This window comes from Mustela nivalis, assembly GCF_964662115.1.
Source record: "Mustela nivalis genome assembly, chromosome: 1".
Lineage (NCBI taxonomy): Eukaryota > Metazoa > Chordata > Mammalia > Carnivora > Mustelidae > Mustela > Mustela nivalis.
The window spans coordinates 184,663,444-184,690,709 of record NC_139020.1 but is presented as its reverse complement, the minus strand read 5'-3'; the positions used below and the strand labels follow the sequence as shown (position 1 = coordinate 184,690,709).

General features: G+C 43.6%; 1 protein-coding gene across 5 annotated transcripts in view; it reads right to left on the bottom strand.

The window, feature by feature from the left end:
* Positions 1-27,266, bottom strand: part of PRICKLE2 (prickle planar cell polarity protein 2) — a 320,594-nt gene that overhangs the window by 72,381 nt on the left and 220,947 nt on the right. For all 5 annotated transcript variants that reach the window (XM_082727019.1, XM_082727022.1, XM_082727020.1 and 2 more), the window contains one exon: positions 17,600-17,783. In XM_082727019.1, the coding sequence (XP_082583145.1) occupies positions 17,600-17,783 (184 nt within the window). The remainder of the gene's footprint in view (positions 1-17,599; positions 17,784-27,266) is intronic.

Sequence of the window (27,266 nt, the reverse complement as noted above, 5' to 3'; positions counted from 1 at the left end):
CTTTATGAACTTGACTACTTGAGGGTAATTTTTATTACATGCTGGGACCAAATGTTCTTCTCTGGTAACATTTCTCTGAAATTTTGGTGAAAATCAGAGGAGGAAAAAATGAGTCAGATAATATATCTACGCTTACCTTTAAGTCTTTTTATAAGAAACTTTGTTTCTGTTTTTAATAAGACAATTAAAGTTTCCACCTGGGACACCTGTCCCAGCCATCAGTATCTATAACAAATGAGAGGATGTGGGAGCTCAGCCGCTCACAGAGGAGACCCATGAGATAAATCGCCACTGATAATTGGGCAAGTTATTTCTCCTGACTTTTCAGCCTCAGGGCATTAACTTAACATTTCACAGATTACAGAATTTCCATTATGTAGCACCTCTTCCTCACTCAAGACAGTCTCCTTATTATTCTAGAAGTGGCATGAGAAGAATCAAAAGTGTTAGCCAATAATTGCAAGAAAAGAGAATTCAGTATCAACTAGGTTCAGACCCAAGACAGGTAGTTCTAGCAAGTACTCTTCAGGATCTTGACATTCCTGATAATCTAGAGTGTAAAAACAATGCTCATCAATGGCCATGGTCACCAAACTGTGGAAAGAACCAAGATGCCCTTCAACGGACGAATGGATAAGGAAGATGTGGTCCATATACACTATGGAGTATTAAGCCTCCATCAGAAAGGATGAATACCCAACTTTTGTAGCAACATGGACGGGACTGGAAGAGATTATGCTGAGTGAAATAAGTCAAGCAGAGAGAGTCAAGTATCATATGGTTTCACTTATTTGTGGAGCATAACAAATAGCACAGAGGACAAGGGGAGTTAGAGAGGAAAAGGGAGTTAGGGGAAATTGGAAGGGGAGGTGAACCATGAGAGACTGTGGACTCTGAAAAACAATATGAGGGTTTTGAAGGGGTGGCGGGTGGGAGGTTGGGGTACCAGGTGGTGGGTATTAGAGAGGGCACGGAATGCATGGAGCACTGGGTGTGGTGCAAAAATAATGAATACTGTTATGCTGAAAATAAATTTAAAAAATTTAAAAAAACCCAAATAAATAAAATCTTTAAAAAATAAAAAATAAATAAATGCAAAAAACCCAAAAAACAATGCTCATCCACGTGTCACCAAAATGTCATGCAGAAAACAGCAAATACCGTTACATACTTAGCCAAGAAGAGTGTCCAGTTGTAGTAGTATCCTGCAGTCTTGGTCTTCTGTCATAATTACAACATCTTCTCTTGTTGTCTATTACAATCTTTACCCTTGTTTTAGTTTACTGAACTTTCCTCTAAAAGCTTTTTTGGAAATCAGTAGAAAATGGATGAAAAAGAAAAGCAAAACCTTAATTTTACTCATATATATTTTAGAAACCAGATCTATAAAAATGGGGACCTTCTACATCTGTTCGTATCTGTGTTAAGAAAAGGGAATAAAGATGTAAAATAGACATGAAATGGATCTCAACGTTCTTCGTACTGATACGATTTTGGTTTTAAATTGTTTTACTTACACTTGGCCCAATCTGAACGCAATCGAGGTGGCTGGACAGCATCATGACATGCAGACTTTTTAAGATAGGAGGGAAAAATCTGTCATGAGTAACCTAAGAAACGGTACTGAGAGGACATCACAGAAGTCCTCGGTCCGAATCAGGAGGAGGATGGAAACAATGATGCTGGTTTAAAATGAATGACACGTGAGCACCGTGGGTTTGAAGGCAGCTCAGGGTATCTGAACAGTGGCAAGCGATCCAGTGTGGCTGGATGTTAGGAAACAGTGAGCGACCCCTACAAAAACAGGAATATATTCCATGGCTTTCCAAAGTAAAGGAAAATGAAGAAAACTTCTATTAAAAAATAGAAGTCAAAGGGTGCCTGGGTGGCTCAGTGGGTTAAAGCCTCTGCCTTCGGCTTGTCATGATCCTGGGGTCCTGGGATCGAACCCTGCATCGGGCCCCCTGCTCAGCAGGAACTCTGCTTCTCCCTCTCCCACTCCCCTGCTTGTGTTCCTGCTCGTGTTCTCTCTCTCTCTGTCAAATAAGTAAATAAATAAAATCTTAAAAAAAAAAGTCAAGAAAATAGAAAAGAGCAGAGGGGAAAAGATGGCAAACACAAAACAACAAAAGATGGTACTAATAATTATCTAAGTTATCATAACAAATGTAAGTATATTATATCTATCAACTAAAAGACAGATTATCAGTTTGGATTAAAAAGAAAAATGCATTACTCATCATATGCTGCTTACTTAAAACAAACCCATAAGAAAAGTTTGAAATAAAGGAATGAAAAAGCACAGTCTTGCAATTATTCACCAAAAGGAAGCTAGTGTGCAATGTTACTACTACACAAACCAGAATTTAAATCAACAGAAATAGTGGTGACAAAAAGGGATGTTCCAACTGATTAACTAATCCTTGGTCATTTCAAAATTATTAGTGATACGATTTGTTGATCACTTTGTAATAACCACTGGTCTACTATTTATGTTTCAGGAAAATATTAATGCAGCATTCGTAGGCTTTTTAAAAACTATAAAAATGATTTTTGTGGTAAAATAAATCAAATGCAAAAAATACTAAAAAGGGATGCTACAAAATAATAAAAGGAAACATCTAGAAAAATACTTTGTAACCATGAATTTGCAGGCACCCAAAATACAGCTTCAAAACACATAAAATGAAAACAGAAATACAAGGATAAGCAAACCCATAAATACATTTAGGGATTTTAAGATGCCTCTCTCAGTCTTTGAAAGATCAAAAAGGCAAAAAATTAGGAAGGCAATAGAGAATATTGTATCAACAGTAATTACTGCTCACTAACTTTATCATGCTTTTTTCTTTTTTTTTTTTTAATTATTTATTAATTTATTTGACCGACAGAGATCATAAGTAGGCAGAGAGGCAGGCAGAGAGAGAGGGGAAAGCAGACTACCTGCTGAGCCTGATGTGGGGCTTGAACCCAGGACACTGAGATCATGACCTGAGCTGAAGGTAGAGGCTTAACCCACCGACCCACCCAGACGCCTTATTGTGCTTTTTTCTAATAACCTGAAAACATTACCTTCCCTATTCTTACTTTATATTGGGAGGAACGATTTAATACCCCCATTTTCTTTTTATTTATTTATTTATTTTTAAATTTTTTATAAACATATAATATATTTTTATCACCCAGGGTACAGGTATGTGAATCACCAGGTTTACACACTTCACAGCACTCACCATAGCACATATCCTCCCCAATGTTCATAACCCCACCCCACTTCCCCCAACCCCTCTCCCCCCAGCAACCCTCAGTTTGTTTTGTGAGATTAAGAGTCACTTATGGTTTGTCTCCCTCCCAAAGAAACGGGCGCTACATGGTGCTAAGAAACTTGGTCAAGATCACTTAGAGATCCTACTGTCTGACACTGAATTTCCTGAATCATAACATTTTCTGGCCTTGAATGCCACTTTTTCTGTCTATCTGTCTGATCTATAGTCCTTATATATTTTCCCTGATGTTGCAGGGGGAAGAGTGGTCAAATAGATAAATTCTGCTCCTTAAATTCTGGTTGTATGAGGCAACGTGCAAATCATACACGTTCACTCAGACTGTGTTCGTTAACATTAAACGCATGGTTTAAGTTCCAGTAATTTCTGTAGTCTCTAAAGTTCTTGAGTCTGCCCACACTCCCCCCCACCCCATTCCCTGGACCACCACTTCAGACTGAGATCAGTTTTGTTATCACAGATAAGCCTTTCCAAGGAAAGTGTTTTCACACCACCAGTTGGACTTTCCAATTGGTAATTCTATCTAATGCTTCTTGAAATGCCACGTACTGTAATAGTTGCCCTATAAGGCAGGAACCATTACACCTCATTTTATAAAGGAGGAAAAATGACTTCACCAAGGTTAAATAAGTTGCTCCAATCATAGATACAGACAGAGAGTAGCAGACATGGATCGGGTTCCTGGTGTGTCTGATACCACAGCTATGGCTTTTAATCCTGGTTCTTGGGAAAGACCACCCACAGACCCTATTTCAGCAGAGCTGTTTCTTAGGTAATATTCATCATCCAGATGAATTCTTGATTATCCACATAGCAATGGGGTCCAGGAGAAGACGGATGCTTCAAAATCATGCACAAGCTCAGCATCAAATTTATCCACAAAGATCTGAACCTCTCCTCAAACATGAAAAGAGTTGTCAAGTGCTTAGGAAAATTAGTTGGTTGGTATTTCAGCTCCTTCCCCTGCCTACCTCTCTGTCCAAGGCTAGGATGCTTGCGATGATTTGTTAAATGTAAAAGATGAAGGAGAAAATAGAAAAGGGCATGAACTATTCACCATCTTGACCATCAAAACTGAAAGAAAAAAAAAATTTTTTTCCCTCTTTTCTGCTACGGATCACTCAATGCCAGTGAGGATGGGAATTCCATGTCCTGGAATAGTTGGGGGGTCAGACAATAGATTTCCCAAAACCCCAGGAATGCAGGGGGGTCAGACAATAGATTTCCCAAAACCCCAGGAATGCAGGGAAATAAGAAATAAAACCATCAATAAGCTAGGCTAGTTAGTGTTTAAAATCCCTTCTATGTTGCTGTTAGACTTTTTGGTATCTTTATAGAAATTACACAAATACCCTTCCCAACCACAAATTAGAAAAAGCCCCCAATCTCTTAAGCTAAAGTCTTGCATCAAACAACAAAAGGTATGCCTCCTTTTGGGAATCATCAGAGCACAGGTGACTATCAGCCTCCAATCACACCCTTGGCTGGGAAACTTTGTGCAGTGCACAAACTATACAACTGTTTGTGGCAGCCCTGATCCCCTCTCCAGTGAGAGCTTAGGAATTTATCCAGTTCATGCAGGAAATTCAGGTTCAGAAATTGCCTGAATAATTAGCTTCTCTTAGCAAGATCTGATCACTGAGTTTTATTCATCCAGAGCAATAACAACTACCACCACTATTTACTGAGTGCCAACTACGTATTAAGCACTGTCCTAGAGAATTTACAGAGATGATGAAATGAACCAGTCTGTGGAACTGATTTCTCAGGGCTATCCCTCTGGATGTTGATGAGTTTCTGTCCCCAATCTCCTTTTTATTGTGCATAATTAATACTAAGCAAATTTCTTCTGACAGTACTTGGCCAAAATGTTCTGTTAATTCCTGAGGTAACCACAGAACCTTAGGAAGAACCCACCACTGGCATGAGAAGATGCTTTCCTTCCGTTTTGCTAAAGAGCAGTTCATTCATTCAGTCACTAGACTGAGATAATTGAAATACAATAAACTGCACATATTCAAAGTATTTATCCTGATAAATGTTGAGATATATATATATATATATATATAGCCACAAAACCATCAGTATAATCAAGATAAAGAAAAAAAAATCTATTACTCTCAGAAGCTTCCTCTTCCCTTTTGCCATTCCTTCTTCTCAGTGTCTCACCCCACCTATCTGCAAGTAACCACTGATTTGCTTTCTGTCACTATAGCTTAAAGTTCCTAGAGTTTCATATAAATGGAATCATACAGTACATAATTTTTTAGTCTGACTTCTTTCACTCAGAATAATGACTTTTTGATTCCGTCAGGCTGTTGCACATCTCAAGAGTCCATTCTTTTTCACTGCAGAATAGCATTCTACTCTACAGATACAACATACTTTGCTTACCACTTATCTGCTGATGGACATGGGATTTATTTCTGATTTTTCACTATTAAAAAGAAAGCCCTATGTTTAAGGTATGGTCTCATCCGATCCTTACAACCACGCTATATAGTTAGATAATGATATTCTCATTTTTCAGATAATGAAAGGAAAGATCATGAAGGTGGATGAACTTGGTTCATGTTTGGGAGCGACACAACTAGGATTTGAACACAGAGCCAGTGAGTGTCCAAGCTCATGCTCTGGAACATTCTGAGCTGACAAGAACAAGTACGTCAAAGACAGAAGCCACAGGAGAGCAGCACAGAGCCTGAAGTCTCTGTGGGTCTTCCCCAGAGAGAGTCGTCTCCATCTGCCTGGGAAGGAGTCCGTGTCACACAAAGCAGAATCTCCAGACAGGGGCTGGGACACACCCGTTCTACACCGGACTCCGACAACAGCCACACCGGAATCAGACCTGGACTGACGGCCCGCAGGTAATGATGACTTAATAAATACCGGTCAAACGAATAAATGGCTGTGTGCAAAATGAATGAATGAAAGTACAGAGACCCAGAAGGGCGGGTGGAGATCAGTTATTAAATGACCTGATAGCAGATTCATCCGACCGGCCCATGAAACTACTCAAAATATCTCACGAGTCAGAAGGCACAGATCATCCTGAGAGTAAATCAACCATCACGGCAGCTCACAGTGCAGGCCACTGGCCGCTCAGTCCACAGAAAGGGCAGGCAGCTGTGTGCTCAGGAAGGAAGTCCAAGTCCTGAGTCCCGCTCGGCCACCCGGAGGATCCCAGCAAGCATTTACTATGCAGGCAGGGGCCATCCGTCTTGAAAGCTAGAAACCCTGATGGCAGCTCTCCTTTCCGGTGTTGGCAGATGAGTCTAGGTTTCTCTAGGCATCACACTCTGCACATAAGCCTTGACAAGGCCCTGCTGGTGGAACCTGGCCGCAAGGCTGCTGAAGTGATCGGCAGAGGCCCTGAAGCCTGCACCCAGCTTCTAGTCCCCTCTCTGACAGCTCCGTTGAGAACAAGTTCATTAACGGGCAGTTTTATAGAAGAGTGCACCTAGGCATAGTTCCCATTGCCGCGTGATGATGTCAGTGCATTTCTGGAGCCAAGATCAACACGGCATCCATCGTTCACGTGACTGGTTTCCCGAGAACCGTGTGGGAGATCGCTTCGGAGCCTCCTTCTACCTCCCTTCCCCACTCATCTCTCACACCACACTGAGCGCCCTGGGATGAGTGACAGGGAAGGTGAACACAGGGAGAGGCCGCTTCGAAGAAATTTAATCCAATCCAGTTGGGGAGCCATGCGTCTCACTGCAGCCATGAAATTCCATTCTGAGCTCAGCGTGTGCTGATGGAATAATGAAATGAAGATGGTAGTGCGAACGGTTGGTGCGTCTAATGATGGTGTTTGTGGGGTTTTTAGAGGGGAGATTTGATTGTACATTCCCTTAAGAACCAGAACCACCCAGCAGGCCGACAGAGATGAACCACGTCTCTGCCTTCCCCCAGATCTGCCAGCCTCTGCCCCTCCCGGTATAAACGGCTTCACACATTACAAAGAACGGACTGTCAATCGCCCGACAGCGAATGGCAAAACTGGTTGCTGGCACTGTGGATCCGGGTGCCACAGGGGTGAGTCACAGCCGTAAAACTCAAGCTTCTACAATAACAGGGACCAGAGCGTTTTCTGAATTAAAAGGGCCAAGGAGAACACGAAGGAACAGGAGCAGTGAAGGGATTTTGAAAGCATCCCCAATTCTCCTTTAACAGACAGCCTTGTATTCAGGCCATATTCAAGAGAGGTCGGGCAAGGGCAAGATGCTGGAGATGGAAACAGATAGCTTCTGGGGCTCATCCCCCATTATTACCCACAGGCAACTCTGCTGCAGTGTCTTGAAGACCCAAACAGTGACTGTGGTGATGACAGCAGTCACCGTCTGATGAGGACCACCTACGGGTCTACATCTCCCAGGCTCTTTGGAGAGAAATTCAGTTTGTCTTCTCAGTGACTCCAGACCTGGGCACGAGCCTCTGCATTTTTCAGACAAAATGAGTGAAGCTCAGGGCACCCCAGGTCACAGACCTAATAACTGGTAGAGCCAAGATTTGTCATTTCTAACACTGGTTTTTCCATTAGTCTAGAGCAGCACTTCTCCAACTTGGGTATTTTTTTTTTTTAATTTTTTATTTATTTATTTTTTTTAAAGAGTCTATTTATTTATTTGACAGAGAGAGATCACAGTAGGAGAGAGGAAGGGAAGAGATCACAGAGAGAGAGGAAGGGAAGCAGGCCCCCCGCTGAGCAGGGAGCCCGATGTGGGACTCGATCCCAGGACCCCGAGATCATGACCTGAGCCGAAGGCAGAGGCTTAACCCACTGAGCCACCCAGGCGCCCCAACTTGGGTATATTTAAGAGACACCTGAAGTCCCTGTCCAAAAAGAATGCTGGGCCCACCTTCAGGGTTCTGGTTCAGTAGGTCTGGGACAGAGCCCGGGAATCTTCATTTTTCAACAGGTTCCCAGGTAGTACTCATGCTGCTGGTAAGGGAACCCATTCTTTGAAAACCATTGGACTAGGCTGACAGAATGTGGGTAATCAAACCATCATTCTGCAGAACAACTCAACTCAAATGTCATTTCCTTGGAGAGGCTCTCCCTGACCACCCCATCTAAAGTAGCTTCTCTAAATCAGGTACTAGCAAGCTATAGCCTTTCGATCAAATCAGGCCCACTGACTGTTTTTGTAAATAAAGTTTTATTGTCCCTTAGCCATGCCCATTCATCTATGACATCATGCCTTCCCATGACATCATCAGAGTTAGGTGAACAACATCAGAGTTGGGTATTTGCAACAGAGATTACATCTCTCCCAAGGCCTATAATATTTACTACACTGTTCTTCACAGAAAAAGTATGTCTTCTCTGGCTCTAAATCATATCCCCCATTTTTTTACTGCTTTTCCAGCACACATCATTTTCTGCAAGTGTCTCGTTCACTTGTACAAACTGCTCATTTGTCCGCAGCCTCTACTCTAATCTCAGCTCTAGGAGGGAAGGGAGACTTGTGTGTTCACGGCTGTCCCTCCGTGCCCAGCACAGAGTTGGCATCCCATAATATCTGCCCAGTGAGTATGGCGGTCAGGGGCCCAGGTCCACAACACTGCATAGGAGCATGAGGACCCGTGCAGGAGGGAGAGACAACATGCCAGGATGACTCTCCTCAGTGAGGAGAGCCAGAGATAAACAGAGATCGTCGATGGGGGAAAATCAGCCTCTGAAGTTTCCTGCTTCCTGCAGTGATGGGGAAACAGGAGGTGGGGAAAAGAGGAATCTTTTAGTCACCCGGGTCAACCTGAGATTCGGGGAAACTATCCTTCCCTGAGAATGAAAGAGCCTTGTGTGACACATGCCGCTGGCTCTTCCAACACACACCATGCCGGCTTCCTTGGCTCTGATCTCCTGGGTGGATCACCGCAGAGGAAAGCCGGGCGGAGGAGGAGGAGCCCAGACTAGCAGCGGAGTCTCCCAGGAGGCCTGTGTGTGCCGTGGCCCCGCCCCTTCCTACCTGTGGCAACCTGGCCGAGCTTCTGGTCCTCTCTGAGTGGCAAGGGATTCACGGGAAGAGGGAAGGGTTTTGTACAAGGATGACATGTGATGGCTTATTCAGGTAACACGTGTATATCGCATGGGTAATCTCTACCAGACATCATTCTAGGTACCAAGCACGCGCAGTGAGCAAGACAAGGTGTGACTCCCCCCGACAGGCTCACATTTGAGAAGGTAGGACATCTGACAAAACGCGCAGACAGAAACCTTCAGGGAGTATCCGTAATGGGGGCTCTCTGTTGCCCTATCCTGACTTGTAAGCAGAAACCCCGAGGTGATGAGTGTGAGGTGAGCCCTCCTTCGATTTCCAATGGGGACGACCAAGACACTGGGGTTTTCCAGCCTTTGCATCCACGGATGCCTTGGCCACAGCTGGACACTTCGTGGGCTCCGTATATCTCTCCCCACACCGTTCACCACCCGCTACCCGAGTTCGTCATGCAGATGTGAAGTTGACACTGATTTCGTTTCACTTCTGAGCTTCACACAAGTGGGTCCCGTAACATCTGCAACACGCCAGACCTTTGCACGGCCGGCCCTTTCATGTCCTTCAGCAGCGGTTCAAATCTCGCCTCCCCAGAGAGGCCGTCCCTGTCCAACCAGTCTAGGTCAGCCGGTCCCTCCCACACTCCCGGCCCACCTTCGTTGTCACAGAAGCTGCTCTGCTTTCCTTGTGGCATGGATTAAATGGGACACCCCCTCTTCCACCCCTGACAGTGGAAGAGGTCGCTAAATGTGTATTGACATTATTCTTTTCTCACGTATCCCCATCTTGAATTATCTTGAATATCGATTTGTTTTCTAATTCATGTCTCTAACACGCACCCCCTTACGACTACAGTCTCGGAGAAACCTTCATTATCTTGCCTGCTGTTTTAGCCTCAGTGCCTAGAATAGTGGCGGAAGCACAGCTGATACACACGAGTATCTGCTGAATAAAGGAATGAATGCAGGAAAAAAGCCTCACTGCTGTGCCCTCATCACAAAAGTCTCTAGCACGTTCTCTGATGCACTCCGTACACTCTCAGGGGAAACGGGCCGCCAAGAAGCCCACCTGGGAGAGACAGGTGTTAAAGAGGCTCTAAGTGGCCAAGAGAGGCCAGAGCCAAGAGTGATGCCTCCTGCTGACCCGCTGATCCCAGGAGGTTGGGGGGAGGGGGAGGGTTGCAGAATAGTCTCGGTTGTGGGAAGGCTCTCTTTGCACTCTGAGCAGCCCACAGAAAACGCCCCAGGGACACACTCCTCCCGGGCCTGCTGACCGTGAAGTGGCCGGAGCTCTCGGGCTCTGAGGGAGGTGGGTGGCAGAGCTCTTCTCTTCAGCAAACCGTTCCAGAAACCTGCTTGGGGTGCGAGAGAACTTGGGTCAGGTGGCTCTGAGCGGGTCCCCATCCAAGTTGCCCTCGGCACTTGGCTCCGTGGAACCAGAACGACATTAGAAAGATGTGGCAGCTTTACAAGGCTCACCCAGCAGACAGCCTGGGGAACAGAAAGACCTCTAGATGGGCAGAATTCAAAACGGGCCTACTGAAAGACTTTGAGAAGGCTGAGAAGGGGATCCGGGACTCCCGCGAAGCCCATGCTTCCCTCACCTCCTCCACGCCCACCTAACCTTCCTCTGTCCTGGTCAGCCCAAAGTTCCTTTTGCCTTCTTCCTGCCTGCTTGGGACACTGGTCATCAGTGTCACTCTAGCTTTGCAGGAAGGGCAGGGAAGAGATAGCCATTTTATGGCGCACCTTCTGTATGCAGACACCCCCTCATTCGGGGCCCAGAGCAGCTCCCGTGGCCTACAGCTCAGACAGAATCAGCTCCCAGGTCGGGTTGGCTGAGACCATCTCTGTTGATCGGCTGTGTGACCTTGGGCATGTCTTTTTGCATTTCTCTGGGTCTTGCTTTATTCACTTCCAAAACAGAGACAGGAATAATAATTTTCAAATAAGGTTGTATTGAGCATGGAGAAGGAATCATGCAAGCAAAGTGAAAAACTGGTGGACACGGAACAAGTGTTAATAATTTCCTCCACTGTCATCATGATCATGATCATGAGAGGACTGAGGCTCTTGGAAGCTGAACATCGTTGCTAAGGTCAGGAAGGGATAAAGCGGCGGCCGGATGTGTCTGACTCCAGAGGCGAGGCTGGTTCCTCCCTGGGACAAAGCTGCTTCCTCCTTACCCCGCAGCTCCCAAAGGGCTCTGCGTGTCTGGATGGGGACACAAAGGCGCTTGGGCTGCCACAACCTGGCTCCAGCTCCCGGGCCTGGAGTGAGCCGTGCTGCGGTAGGCATGAGCTAGAGCCAGGTCCTTCTATGAGCTGCCACCAGTCTCCTGCCCCTTGTCGGTGGAGAAAACCCTGAAGCAATCTAAATGGCTAGAGGAATCTGCTTGGAACACAAGCCTTCAAGAGAAGCACAAAGAGCAGGAGAAATTGACACAGAATCCTCCTTTATGTAGAAAATAATATTGTGAAGACTGCTCTTCCCATGCGATGCAACCCTGAGCCTTTCTGCTTCCACAGAGGACCTCAGTCCTCTGCTCGTCTCCTAACAACTATTAGTTGGGTGTCTGCCATGGGTCAGGCTTTGGGCAAGGGGCTGGGATTCTAAGATCCTGCCCTCTTGGATCTTAGACCAAAGTGGAAGAGGTAAATATCCAACACATAATTGCACCCGTGAGTATCTAATTATGTTTGAAAAGTGTTAATAAGAATAGCAGGGATTGCTACAAAGCATGTCAATGGGGACTTAATCATGTATTGGGAGTAGGAGGTGGTCATGGAAGCTCCTTGAGGAAACACACTGAATCTGATAAGTGATGGCTGAACTACTGTCACTGAATTAAAAGCCAAACGAAGAACTTTGTGTACTTCTAGGAGAGATGGTTCTAGACTTTCACAGGGCTCAAAACCAACTAATATGCCCCACCCCCGTAGGTGGTACTGGATGGTCTGCTTTGCCACATGTGGCAGAGTACTAGGAAAGCCAAACATTGGACGGTGGTTCCCACTATCTTCATCCTTCCTGGGAGGGGTTGGTGGGCAAGTTGAGACTTCCAAACAAATAAATGAATTGCCCCTCTTTATGCACAGAACCACAGTTAAGGTCAAGGTAGTATTACTAATATCTGGAGACCAAGGATTGGGGCATTCATATTCGAGAACCCTCTACAGTTACTCAGAGTATCTAAAACATGGATGGAAAGGAATTCACTCAGGAGACACAATCTGATGGGACTCTTGAGGTTTGCATGGAGTGATGACAGAATTAATAGAAAAAACACATCCATAGGGACCCAATGAAGACGATCCACCCAGAGGCATTACCAGTTATAACCTTTCTGCACAGCAGTTTGTCACAATAAATCAAAAGCCTTAGAAAGGTTTACAGGAGACCACCCTACCCCTAAGAAATGTTGTGAAGCAGAGGAACAGACAAATGCATAATACAATGGCTGCTGTCCCCTTATTCAATGCAGAGGAAAGCTGCCAGCAAGGCACATGGTCAAAAATGAACCTTCAGCTCCACGGTGCTTGGTGGTGGTCCTCTTGGCATTCGGGAGGGGTGGCTTTTTTTTGGCCTGGAATCATCTGGTAATTTTCAGGATGTCAAGCGTCTCAACCCTCTACCCATTTTAGTGCCAGTGGAACTATTCTGACACTAACTACCTCTTCCAAACATATATTTCCAAATGCTCCCTAGTGGTGGGTGGGACCACTCCAGGTAAGACACTACCAAGGAGGACAGGCAACCATTCCGAAGGAGAGTCGGGATCTAAATACACGGATACCAAAAGCTGTTCACAATACACGAAGTGGAATAAAAGTTGGGGTAAGGGGCTCCTGGGTAGCTCAGTCATTAAGCCTCTGCCTTCGGCTCAGGTCATGATCTCAGGGTCCTGGGATGGAGCCCCGCATCCACTCCCTGCTCAGCAGGGAGTCTGCTTTTCCCTCTCCCACTCCCCCTCCTTGTGCCCCCTCTCTCTCTGTGTCTCCCCCTGTCAAATAAATAAATAAAATCTTAAAAAAAAAAAAAAAAGTCGAGGTAAGTGAACAGCATCATCATGTTTTTGTCCAAAACAAAATGGAAAGTTCTCCTATTACAAAGCTACTTGCCACATGCATACAGTAAAGGTTGTAGGATAATAGTTCTTGACTGGTGGAATTATGGGTGATTTTGAGCCACACTTTCTTAGGTGTGTTTTCTTTCCTTTCTAATGTATTATCAATGAGCCAGTTTTCTCTACACTAAAGGAGAAAGCGATTTCTGTTTTGGAGAACAAAGGGGACGCCCCCACCACTGCCAGCTCCTCACACCCTTCCTGTCCTTCTTTTGATTTAACTGAGCACAGCAGGGTCTGTTCGCAGAGCACCAGACTCTGCTCAAGCAGAGGGACCACCATGCTTTCACGCCACCAGATACCTGACTCTGTTACAAGGGAGCAGCTATGAAACTGGACCCAGAACATGGAAGGTTCTCGAACAAATGTCTGCTGATGTGAGTCAGCCTTTTATGTTTTGACTGGGCCAGAATTTTGCTGACAGATCCTTTGGGTTTCAACATCACTTTGATTCAGTGGTTCTCAACTAGGGTAGCCAACCCAGCCCCCTGCCAGAGTCACAGGGAACTGCCTGGAGATATTTGGTCACCCCAAGGTCCTAGGGAACAGGTGGTCTATGCTACTGGGATCTGGTGGGAAGAAACCAAGGAAGCTGCTAATCATCCTACACAGCATAGGACAGCCCCAACAGCAAAGAATTATCCAGCCCAGAATTCCAACAGTACTCAGGTATGGAAACCCTGCTCACCATTTGCCTTTCTTCCAGCTTGTTCAATACCCTCCAAATTTTCTTAAAGTACCATCTACTACTGTAAACTGATCACGAGAACATCTCTAGAAGACAGGGCATTTATTATTAACTGATTTGAAGACAAACTAGAGCTCAAAAAAAGACAACAGACAGCCAGTCAGGGCAGCTGAAGTACCGGGGGGCTCTCCAGATGACGGGACACACCTTGCCTGAGGTGAGCAGAAGGGAAGGATCCAAGCAACCTCAATGATGACTTTTCAGTCATTAAAAAATCACAACATAGACGTTACTCCTTTCTGGCATAATCTATTACATTTATCACTTTTTGCTCTATTTTAAGGTCAGGTTTTGCACTAGTAGGGTTTTATGAAATTAAATGCCCTTATTCAAAAACACCTCCCATTTAGGGTACTTCATTGAAGGCACTTAAGGTACTTAATTGAAGGCATTTCTCAGAAGAAACAGGATAATAAAGAGTATCACCTGAAGGTATATTAGCAACCCCATGATCAGGGAGTCAAATGAAAGGTTTCTAGCAGAAACAAAGGCACATGACTCTCAACCCTAACTGGTCTTTGGCATTTCCCCTGGAGCATAAAGCATTTAACTTTCCCTGTAATTTCTTTTGATAGAAAAATAAATTTTCTTTACCAGTGATAACTAGACATGCTATTAAGTATCAACATTTTTAGTAAAAAACATACAGGGTCTCAAATTTGCCTAATCTTAGGACATCCTACACAGCTTTTAAAAAATCCTTAAACATATAAACAGCTCCATAAGTAATAAATTTTAAAAGGTCTCATCATTTTAAAATTTGAATTCCATTTCTTTGAGGCAACATGATGCCTTCAAACACCTTTAAATACAGACTCCCATTTTATTAGGCAAATAGACAGCCCTACAAACAGGTTGAAGAGAAGTCTCTCTAGAGAACAGCTGCCCTTCCAAACCATCTGTGTCACACAGGTTTGAAGAAATTCAGGGAATAAAGAAAACCATCCAAGGAATAGCAGAATTATAAGAGATGGGAATATCCATTCATTGGACATAATTCAAACCACTTATTTAATAACATTAATTGCTTTCTGTCAAAACAAATCAAATAAAGTTGTTTCATGTTTCCCCAAAACATGCATTTTGGTTAAGTGAAGCACCCTCCAAAATGACTATCAGTACTCACTTTCGGAACTGGTGAACCGAACCAAGACCCCAGCTTCTGCAACTGTCTGTACACTTGGGCCAACTGAAAATTTTCTTTGTGCCTAAAAATCATAGGGTGCTGTTACATGGTCTTAGGGAAGAGTCTACCTAAGCAGGGAACCTCAAATAGCGTAACTTCACAATTCCAGGGCCCAATTTGGCAGAAAGCAAGGTGAACAAAAGGAAGATGGGTCTCTTAGAAGCGGCTGGAAATGAGGTTAGCAAGAAAATGAAATAAGCTCACAGATGTATCTAGTTGTGAAAACTCCCTGCTCAAACACTGGCGGCAGAATGGTGATGCCAAACAGAGATCTTCAGTCTCCTGCTACCTTGTTAGTAATCAAATACTCTCATTCTTCTGGAGCTTACTCCTTAATAAAACAATCTTCACTGAAACAGAAGGAAATAACTATATATCCTTAACCTGCAAACTGAGAGAAAATGTTCTTATTTCTTCTTCCTGATACCTCGAATCCTCATGGAGATTATTTTCTGTGAATGTTTCTGTTCTAAAACATTTTCTTCCTTATAAGAATAAGAGCAGAGATCACAAAAATGGAGTGCCTACAGGGCTTACGAAGGGCTTCCTCAAGACATAAATATGAACTTTCATGTAAAAACTAATTTTTAAGGATTAGCAACTAATTCAAAATTTAAAATAATACTTTGCTAAACAAATCCTACCTGGGTCCCAGATTCCAGGTGCCAATTTGCGACCTCAAATATTGGAAGAAGAAAATGAGAAACGGCTAATCAAGGAGAAATTACTAGGGGTCTACTCTTGAGTTGTTGGCGAATTCTCGGGTCTTCCCTCATCAAAAATAACTTTTTCTAGAAGCATTATCGCACCAAAAGTCCCTGACTTTAAAATCTCAGGACATTTTAAGCTTCCAAACATTCTGTCGGACATGAAGATCACTAGAGACAGCCATTTTCTGTGTCAGAGGGCAAAACTAGGGATCTCTCACAGATGGTGAGTGTCCGGCTTTAAAAAAGGGGATTCTAAACCAACATGAGGCTGGTGAAGAAGAAAACTCCAAGGACAGTGCAGTGAAACAGAAAGGAACCGAGGTCATCTGATCGAGTCAATACTTGCAGCCTGTAGGTAGTGCCAAATATTTCAGGAAATGCCAATGTCTTTCTTTGTAAAGCAAGGCCAAATTTAGTATTTAAACACAATATATATCACTGGGAAGAATAAGGCAAATCCTTACATCCTCACTCTTTTAACAAAGAATCTTAAAGATTCATGGCCAGTGTCGAACTCCCTTTCCCCCATTCAAAAATCAAGTTTCCCTAATGTTTCAAAGCCAGCGTTTCTGAGAAGTTTCTGGCCAATCTTCTGTTGACAGCTAATAATGGCACTCCAGAGTGAATTAGCAGTGGCCCCCATAGGACTCAACTTCACTGCTTTCCTCAGCACCCACTGGCGCGCTAGACGTCAACCTAAGGACCCCCAACCACTTCTCTGACTCAGCAAAGTGAACTCTTCCTTCAGAGCTGGAATGAGGAAGGATGGGCAGGACAGAAATAAACAGCCCAAACCCTGCCCTCCTCATCCAGAATGGTACCTGTTTGCCTCTTTTTATGTTGGTGGAAATACAAACTGGTGCAGCCACTCTGGAGACCCGTATGGAGGTTCCTCAAAAAGTTAAAGATAGAACTACTCTACAATCCAGCAACAGAACTACTAGGTATTTACCCAAAGGATACAAAAATACTGATTTTGAGGGACACATGCACCCTGATGTTTTATAGCAATATTACCAACAATTGCCAGATTATGGAGAGAGCCCAAATGTCCATCGACATGTGAATGGATAAAGAAGTGTTGGTATATGCATACCATGGAATATTACTCAGCCATAAAAAAGAATGAACTCTTGTCATTTGCAATGACCTGGATGGAGCTAGAGTGTTATGCTAAGTGAAACAAGTCAGTCAGAGAAGGACAAATAGCATACGATTCCACTCATATGTGGAATTTAAGGAAGAAAACAGATGAACAAAGAGGAAAACAAAGGAGAGGTAAATCAGAAAACAGACTCTTTAACCATAGAGAACAAACTGAGGGTTGCTGGAGGGGACGGGGAGGGGGGTGGGGGCTGTGGGGAATGGGTTAAATGGATGATGAGTATTAAGGAGGGTTCTTGTTTAGATGAGTAGTGGGCGTTGTAAATGAGGAATCACTAAATTCTACACCTGAAGCTAATGTTACACTTTATGTTAACTAACTGGAATTAAAATAAAAACTTGAAAGAAGGGCAAAAAAAAAAAAAAAAAAAAAAGAATGGTACCTGTTCAGGCTTCAGTCCCGGCGGGATCCAGGCGTACTCCTCCAAGGCGCAGCCCGAGTCGTCATCTGACGTGGAGTTCCTCTGGAAGTCAAACATGAGTTTGCTGACAGTCTTCTCCATCTCTAGAGGCATCACTGTCACCATGTGCTCCTCCTGAGGGCACTTGCAGTGCAGGCAGATCTTCCTGCAAAGAGCAAAGGCAGAAGGTGAGAAGGAAGGCAAAAGAAACTATTGTTCAAGCAGCCCTCAGGGTCCCAAACCATAAACACATTCCTGGGCAACTGCCTTTTGGCAGGAACGCCTAGAGCAGCGCCCCACAGCCCGCCTGTCTTCTTGGAAGGTGTAGTGCTGCACGCGTGGAAATGTCACGGAAGGTCAGAGGCCACCAGGTAAGCCTCATGAGAATGTTCGAATGTGGACTCCAACCTGTTCTTCCAAATCAATATCCCAAGAGCAACATCAAATATCGTTTACTAGACAGAGCGTGGGCTATGGACCATGACTGCAATTTTCTTGACCATACTAGTCATTAAACAGACATAATACATATGCTGACTAGAAATATTACCAGTGAACTTAACAAATACTGACAACATACCATTTTCATAAAAGCTTCCTAGCAGCTACGGAAATGGAAGCGTTTTTAAAGAGACCTGCAGGTGAGGTTTTCTTTCTGAAAAAGAGCAAGAATATGTTTTCCCACCAAACAAATCTGGCCCCAAGATCTAATGGGAATGACATTTTGACCTCTACTAAATATCCCCGTAGGTTTGAAATTCTCATCAAAAACCCAAATTTTTCCTACATTGGTTGTTTTTTTTTTCTTTTTTAAATATACAGTAGGAGAGGATCATGCATACGAATTATCTCAAAAGGTAGCAGCCAAAGATAAAATCTCTCCCCAAAGTTGAACATTTCTCTTTTATGGTTACCATCGGTTCCCTTTTCCATGGCTACAGAAATGATGAAGCAGTAAAAAGGTTGATGTCAGCAGCACAAAAGCATTTCTAGCTTCTACCAGTAAAAAAGAGAAGAGAAAGAAATCAAGGAGGAAAATTTTTAGAAAACGAGCTGTTCTCTGTGGTACTCAGATCTTCATGATTAGTTTCAATAGTATCTTATCCAGGCAATGAGAGGGTCCAGAATCCTAATCCCCATATGTGCCTAATTTTTTTGACAACAGCTTTGTTAAGATAGAATTCCCATATCCGAAAGGTCACCATTTTAAAATGTACAGATCACTGGCTTTTAGTGCATCACCACTACCTCATGCTAGACTGCTAGACTGTTTTAATCACCCCAAAAGAAACCCAGGGCACATTGGCAGTGACTTTCCACATTCCCCTTCCCCCCAGGCCCTGACAACCACTAATCTATTTTCTATCTCTATGGCTTTGCCTGTTCTAAATTCCGTATGTATGGCATCATGTAATACATAGTTTTTTGAAAGTGGCTTTTTTTTTTTTTTTTTTTTTTGCACTGTAGGATGTTTCCAAGATTAATCCGTGTTGTAACATGTGACAATCCTTCCTTCCCTTTTACTGCATTGTAATATTCCAGAGTCTGGTTAAGTTACATTTTGTCCATCCATTCTTCAGGTGAACATCTGGATTATTTCCATTATTTTTACTTTTGTGAATGCTACTGCTGTAAATATTTATATACAAATATTTTTGTGTGAACATAGGTTTCAGTTCTCTTGGCTATACACCGAGGAGCAGAACTGCTAGGTCATATAGTGACTTTATGCTTCACATGCTGGGGAACTGTCAAACTGTTTTTCAGAAATAGATGCACTGTTTTACATTCCCACCATTAATATATGAGTGTTTTATTTTCTCTACATCATTCCCACACTTTTTAGTATCTTTCCACTGTTTCCATCCTAGTGGGAATGGAGTGGCATCTTATTGTGGTTTTGATTCTTACTTCCTTAATAGCTAATGGCACTGAGAATCTTTCTAGATGCTTATTATATATCCTCATTGAAGAAATGTCTGTTTGAACTCTTAGTCCATTATTAAAATTGTTATTTGTCTTTTTATTGTAGAATTATAAGCATTCTGTATATATATCTCTGAATACAAGTCCTTTATTAGAAATAGAATTTGTAAAAATATTCTCCCATTCTCTGGGTGATATTTTTTGTTTTTAATTGGATAAACACTTCCAAATTTGTTCTTTTTTCCTTTTTTTAAACACAGCCTTCCTTTGGGATTTTAATTAATTAATTAGTTATTTATTTTTATTGGAGGAGGGCAGAGAGAGAGAAGAAAGAAAAACTTAAGGAGGCTCCATGCCAACACGAAGCCTGATGTAGGAGGGCTTGATCTCACAATCCTGGGATCGTGACCTGAGCCAAAATCAAGAGTCGGATGTTAATTGACTGCACTACTCAGGCGTCCCTAGTTTTCACTTTCTTGATGATGACCATTGAAGCACAAAAGTTTCTTATTTTGATAAAGTCCCATTTTTCTTCCGTTATTGCTTGTTCTTTTGGTATCTTATCTAAGAAACCACTGTCTAACTCGAAGTGAAAAAATTTACTCCTATGTTTTCATCTAAGATGTTTATGGCTTTAGCTCTTATATTTGGGTCTGTGTTCCATTTTGAGCTAGTTTTCATGCATGGTGTCAGGAAGGAGTCCAACTTCATACTCATGTAGTTATTCAACTGTCTTAGCATCATTTGTTAAAAAGTCTATTCTTCCTCCATTGGGTTGTCTTAGCATCCATATCAAAAATCAGCTGATCATAAATGTAATGGTTTATTTCTGGATTCTCAGTTCTATTCCATTGAGTTATCTGTCTGCCTTATGCAATTACGACTCTGTCTTGATCACTGTAGTTTTGCAGCAGGTTTTGAAATTGTGAATGTGAGTCCTCCAACTTTGTCCTCCTTTAAAAAAAAATGTGCTAGCTTTCCCCGGTCCCTGGCATTTGCATCATGAAATACAAATTTTAGGACGAGCCTGCCATTTTCTGCAAAAATCCTAGCTGGAATATCGACAGGAATTGCACTGAATCTAGAGATCAATTTGGAGAACATTGCTATCTTAATATTAGATCTTCCAATCCATGAACAAAGGATGTCTTCACATTTATTTCAGTCTATTTCAATTTCTTTCAATGCTATTTTGTGCTTCTCTGTCATAAGTCTCACATATTTTTTTAAGTTTATTCCCAAGTATTTTATTCTTTTGGATGCTATTTAAATGGAATTGTTTTGCTTAATTTCATTTTCAGATTATTACAGTACAGAAACACCAGCAGTACAGGCACATTCATCTTGCACCATATAATCTTGTTGAACTTGTCTTTTCAGTTTTAAGAGCATGATGTGTGTGTGTGTGTGTGTGTGTGTGTGTGTGTGTATTCCTCAGCATTTCCTGTATACAAGATCATGTCATCTGCAAACAGAGAAAGTGTTATTCTTTCTTTTCCAGTTTGATAGATTTTATGTCTTTGTCTTGCCTTATTGCCCTGGCTGGAACCTCCAGCACCATGGTCAACAGAAGTGTCAGTGGTAGACATCTTGGTCTTGGTCTTGATCTTAAGGAAAAACATCCAATCTTCTACCATCAAGTATTATTTAGCTGTGGGCTTTTTACAGCTTTTACCAAGTTGAAGAAGATTCTTTCTACACTAGTTTGTTGAGTGTTGTTGTTGTTTTTAATCACAAAAAGGTGTTGGGTTTTGTCAAATGCTTTTTTCCAACCATTAAGATGATTAGTTGGTTTCTGTCCTTACTCTATGAATGTCTTGTGCCTACGTTTTGACACTGAAATGTACTCAAGAAACAAAAGTGGTTTAGTTCAGCCAACTTGGGCTTGTTAGATTCTCCCACTTCCTGCTTTTCATCAGATTGAAAATATACACAAATAGAATGGACACTTGGATCTGGTTTGCATCTCCAAACTCAAAGAGGTTTCTTCCCAACCCAGGCTGCTGCTTTCAGAAATAGAGCCCATTTTAACAGTAACTCTTTAATTAACCAGCTACTGTAAAGAAGTCAAGGGTGTTAGGAAGTGGCCAGGGATTTTTCCCTCCAGTTATTTTTACATCAGTTAATGACTTAAGAGGAAACAAAACAAAACAAAAAAACATTTCAGTGTGTTTGAGTACATTTAGGAAGCTCTTTGGTGATTCATGGCTTATACTAGAAAGCCATACTTTTCAAACAAAATGTAGAAGAATTTTTACCAAAGTCAGTCTCCAGAATATTCATCTGTGCAACCCATGTATCCAGCAGTGCAGGGAAACAGTGTCATAATACAATAGTTAAGGTCTGACGGACATAATCTAATGAAGTGAAGATCCCCGGGAGAAGAAAAAAGACAAGAAGAAAACAAAACACAGAATTGCAGAACCAGACCCAGAATGAATCTCACTGAGTGGAAGACAACAGAGAAGGGGAGCGGGCTAAGGGCCGATTTTGTCACCATTAGGCAGCCACCATGGGTCAGGCACTGTTCTTGCATTCTGGAAATCTAACCAAAACAAGCAAGGATCTCTGCCTTCTTGGAACCTGAGCAATCCACTTAGCCGATGATCTGATCAAATAGCACAGTAAAGATGCTGGGCGCTAGGGAATACAGGAAAGGTGAAGCAGGATGAGGGTGATTGGGGAGGGCGCACATAGGGGCACAATACATAGCATTTGGCTTACACATGCCTTACACGAGCCCAGATTGGTACACCAGCCCTCCAAGAAAGAAAACACCATCCCCACTTCCCAGAGCAGAAATGGAAGGCCCAGCGATACCAAGCAACCTGTTCAAAGTAAACCCCTAGTGGTGAGCGGAACAGAAACTCAAAATAGGATTGACCTGGTCCCTGAGCCCCGACAATTAATGGCAGAAAGCATACCTGATCCCAACCGCAGAATGCGCTTTTACCCTTGAACAACAAACACATTCAGAAAAAAATCAAAATCAAAGAGAAAACAAAGAGAAAAGAAAACAAAATGGTAAACGGAAAACCATGTGGACCTCCTGTGTTTTTCCTGCTAGCTGCCTGCCTTCTACTTCTCATTCATAATTAACAGGCACTCCTACGGCAAGGCATTTTTATTTGCAAAGAATTTTCAATCTTTGAGTGATTCCATGACAGCCTTTGGAAAGATAAATTTAATTACCCCTGTTTACAAATGGGGAACCCAAGGCCCAGACACTCAGAAAGGAGCAGAGGGTCAGAAATAGGCCAAGCAGATTTCTCTTGATCCCCATGTCTCTCCCCCTCGTCCTGGCAACATGTACACAGCAAGACCCAACCACTCTCTCTTTCGACACACTGATGAAAGCTTTTCAGGAGTGTGTGGCGAAATATATGATTTGGCTTTAAAAAAAAAAAAAGACATTTATGAAAATAGAACCTGATAGTGTAGCAGGATTTCATTAAAAAAAAAAAACAAAAAAAAACCAAAAAAACAAAACCAACACTAACCATATAAAGCATGCATGGGTTTCATTCTGTCAGAGTTGACATGTTACCTGCACATAATTGGGCTTGTGAATGACAGGTTTCCAGGGAGGAAGGCAGGATTCCGAGAGCAGTGATCCTGCATTTCCCTTCCTTTCCTCCCTCCGCCGGGCAACCACCCCTGCAGCCCGCCCCCATCCAAAAGTTGCAGCTTTTAATGTATTTGCTTCCATATCCGGAAGCCATGTTCTGCTTTTTCTTAGGACACACAATACTGGTGGGCAGGTGGAGGCTCTCTTTCTAACCATCTCTGAGTACTCTGGTCATCTGTACCCACGGCCACACCATTTGGAGAATAGCTCATTTAGGCTAATTACCCTACCTACCGTGCTGTGGAAGAGTTCATTATAAATAGACTGGGTGCCTGGCGGGGTTCGGGTGTGTGGCCGGGGGTGGGGGGAGTGGGGGGGGGGGAGTCTCATCTTGGAAATGTTGACAGGTTATTTACAACACTGATCCCGGAACCACAATGTCTTGTTTTGTGTGAGAAGTGATAGGATGAAGGCACAAAGGGATCCTCCTTTATAATGCGATTCTGACAAGTCGGTGTCCTGAACCACAGGATTCTAGATTTGGATGGCACTGTAAACATCATTAAGTCCTTTTTAAAAAAAAAAAGAAAGAAAAAAAAAACTTTCTCTCTTTCACCCTCCTGCTCCCTTTTTTTAATGAGAGGAAAATATCTTTTCAAAAGAACTCATACGTGAAATCTCGATATAGAAACAGAGCTGCCCAAGTTGATGTAAGGAAAGGAGACGTGGCCTGTCTCAGGTTCAATATGCTTTCCAAACTCCAGGCATTTTCATGGCCCTAAGATCCCAAGAACATAAGTTTGGAAACCAGCACACTTCCCTCGAGAGCTCAAGGTCATTCCTAGCACTTAGCAAAATGTGAATTAGATGCTCAATATTCTGAAAGACGATGCAAAGACAACCCCCCCCCCCCCCGTCAGAAAAGAAGGCTATCAATGACTTTCAAAAGACAAACAATTCCCATCATGAAACACTGCATATAAATAATGATTCTAGTCATGGGACATGACATATCTGGTTGCCAAGACATTACATGGAGATGCTTGGGGAGGAGTGGGGTAACCCCGAAACTCAGATTTGATAGATCTGAGACAGGGCCCAGGAAATGCCTTTCTCCCAGCATCCCTGACCCACACTGGGAGGCCACTCTTCTGATGCTGGTCTTCCAGTTAGAAGGGAACACTGGAGTCAGGCAATGGTCTGAAAATGTGAAAACATGTGTGTTCTACCAACATACCCGAAGGTCTCAAGAACCCTGGACAACACACGTTTTTAAAATTGTTTCAGGGAACCTACAGTGAACCCTCCTGACTGTCATGCCTTAGACTTTGACATTGCTAAGCCCACCTGTCACTCCGCTGGGTACCCATCGAGGCATGGGTATAAAAAGGTGCTAGAGAGGGACAGTATCACATCAACAGCCAGAGGGGTGACTCACTGCCAGCCCTGCCACCTGTCCTCCTGCCTTCCACTGCCCCTGTGCTGTGGACTTCTCTGTCCCAAGTCCATGGCTAGATTAGGTTCAGGCCACTTTTTATGCAAAGTATCAAAGGGCAGACTGCTTAAAGGGCAACTTGGCCACAAGACACACTAAGTGATTGATAAGGAATGGATAACCCTAGACATGGCCAAGGGGCCACGGGGCAGTACCTCAGGCTGCTGAGCTCAGAGTGGGGAAATAAAATAAAATAAAATAACCCAAAGTCTTCCATAGCTTTTTGCTATGTAAATGGATGGGTCCTCAGTATTTGAATTTTTCCATGACTCCAGATCATGGAAGGCAAAAAAATAATTTATTTATTCTTAACAAGAGGAAAAGGGGGAACCTTTTTCTCCACATTACAAAGTTACTGCTTCCTTACCCTTTAAAAAAAAAAAAAAAAGCACACACTTAATGTAGGAATCAGGAATTGCAGATAAGCAAGAAGAGAAATATTTTAAAACACTCACAATCCCAGGGATAATCACTGTTAAACAGAAACAGCTGCCGATCCTCTCTTTTCCCTCATGTTAAGAAACTGGAGACCAGATTTCATTCTCTATGTTCCCCATCAGCGAGTACCAAGAGACAAGACTGGCCTGGAATGACAAGGCATGAGCCAGAACACCCACACACGTACACACAGCACTCTCAGCAAAGAGAAGGGCATTATTCAATCCAGATAAGTGGGTTTGTTCTGATCCAGTGACCCCTTAACGGGATTAGAGAACTTACTTACGTAGCAAGGAAGATGCCAGCAATGTGGGAATCACATATATATTTATGGGTATCCCATAGTTAAGTTAGGTCCGTCAGATAAAAACACATCTGAAAACCAGATTTCAACAGCTATCAACTTTCAATTTTCTGTGCAAGTGGGGAAAGATGGGGCATGGATAATTTAAAACCACTAAGCCTTGGCTGTGAATTGGGTCTTTATACCTCGGTCACATACTCTCAATGCTGCGGCAACTGACATCACTTCAAACCACCTGGAGGTTCCACCCTGGGCAGGACGGACTTGGCAGGAGCTAGACAGGAGCTCAACTTTCGCAGTCTGCTCTGTTGCCCAATTTCCTTAAGTTTCCAGCCTAAGATGAGGTGAACGTTGTTCTGAGTTCGCTGTCCCACGGGGATACCTCCCCTGAGTCTCCCTAGAGGGAAAATAAGTGTGTGGGGCGAAAAGAGTTTTTACTGGGCTGCAGGTTGCTCCAAAGTCAACAAATGAAGAGACAGTGGGTGCTGTTAGCAGCAAAGGCATTGCTGTGCTGTGTTGCAGGTGAGCTGGTAGGAACCATAAGTGGGTTCTGCCTCCCCTAAGATACGGCTGACATGAGCCTGTTGTGACTAAGGCAAAGCTGTCAAAATGGCGCTCTGACACAGAACACCAGCTGTTTCCCTCCAAAAACATGGTCACGTGATTTTATAACCTACACATACGGCTACTCCTGCCACCTCCTGCATCCTTCACCAAATACACGTGGAGGATCGGAATGGTGGAAAGGCAGGCAGGCAAGAGAGACCTGGGCGGAGGCTGGCCTGAAATAAAGTCAGGATGTTCCAGTTGGTGAAACTGCCTCACGAAGGAGCAAGGGCTCCGTATGACAGTTCCGACCTCCAGGCTCCTTCCTCTCCACTGCTACCACACCCGCTTTCTGACCAGAGAACACCAGGTAAGGGTGTACATGGCCGATGCGTTTCTACTCCTAGCGTCATTTCTCACATTTACGGAGGATATATGTTGTTCGTATGATCTTTGCATCGTTTATCTGACTTCTTTTCTCAGCAGTCCTGTCGAGTTAGTATTTGAATTCATCGCACAGATACAAAAATCAAGGCTGTCACCTCGTGGGTGAGTTCACTGAAGTCACACAGATGAGAACCTACGTCGTCTGCTTCCAAGACAAGGGATCTTTCTACCACCTGGTTGTAAACAGAGGAGCCAGGTCTTCCTTCCTCCATGCATCCTTCCATCCTGCCATCCATCTATCTGTCCATCTGTCCATTGATCCATATCCATCCGTCCATACAACCTACCCACCATCCAAGCAGACAGCAGTCCATGAGCTTCTATGGTATGCAAGGTGCACCATAAGATGCTAGGCACAGGGTGCTGACAGAGACCTACAACGCTTCCATCTCATGGAGCCTAGACTCCAGTGGGGAAGGCAGACAAAAGGCAGATAAGCAAACAGGTAAACTTGCCATTTGTGGATTGTGGAAAGTGCCATAATGGAAATAAACAGGGAGATGAAGCAGGGGGGTTTGAGGAGGGGTTAGGACAGGCCTCCCTGCCCCAGTGACATCTGGGCTGTGATCAGAATACTGAACAGGAGGCCACTCTGGGGGAACCTTCTCCAGGCAGAAGAAGGCAAGCACAAAGGCCCTGAGGTGGGGAAGAGTGCAGCGTGAGGCGTTCTCAGGAGGTGGTGCGTGGCCTCCCCTCCCCCACCACAGTCTGCCTCTGTGACAGTGACCATACGTGATGTGCCACTGCCTGCCCCTGAGCTCAAGCACAGACGTGAAATTCAGGGGATGGCAACAACGAAGTGTGTGCCTCAAGCACACTCTTCTCCCTCGTCCCCTTGTCCCTGGAATTCCTCTGTCCCTCCGTCTTGATACCCAGATATCAGCACATCCTGTTATTTGCAGCCCGACTGGCTCCTTCGCTCCCT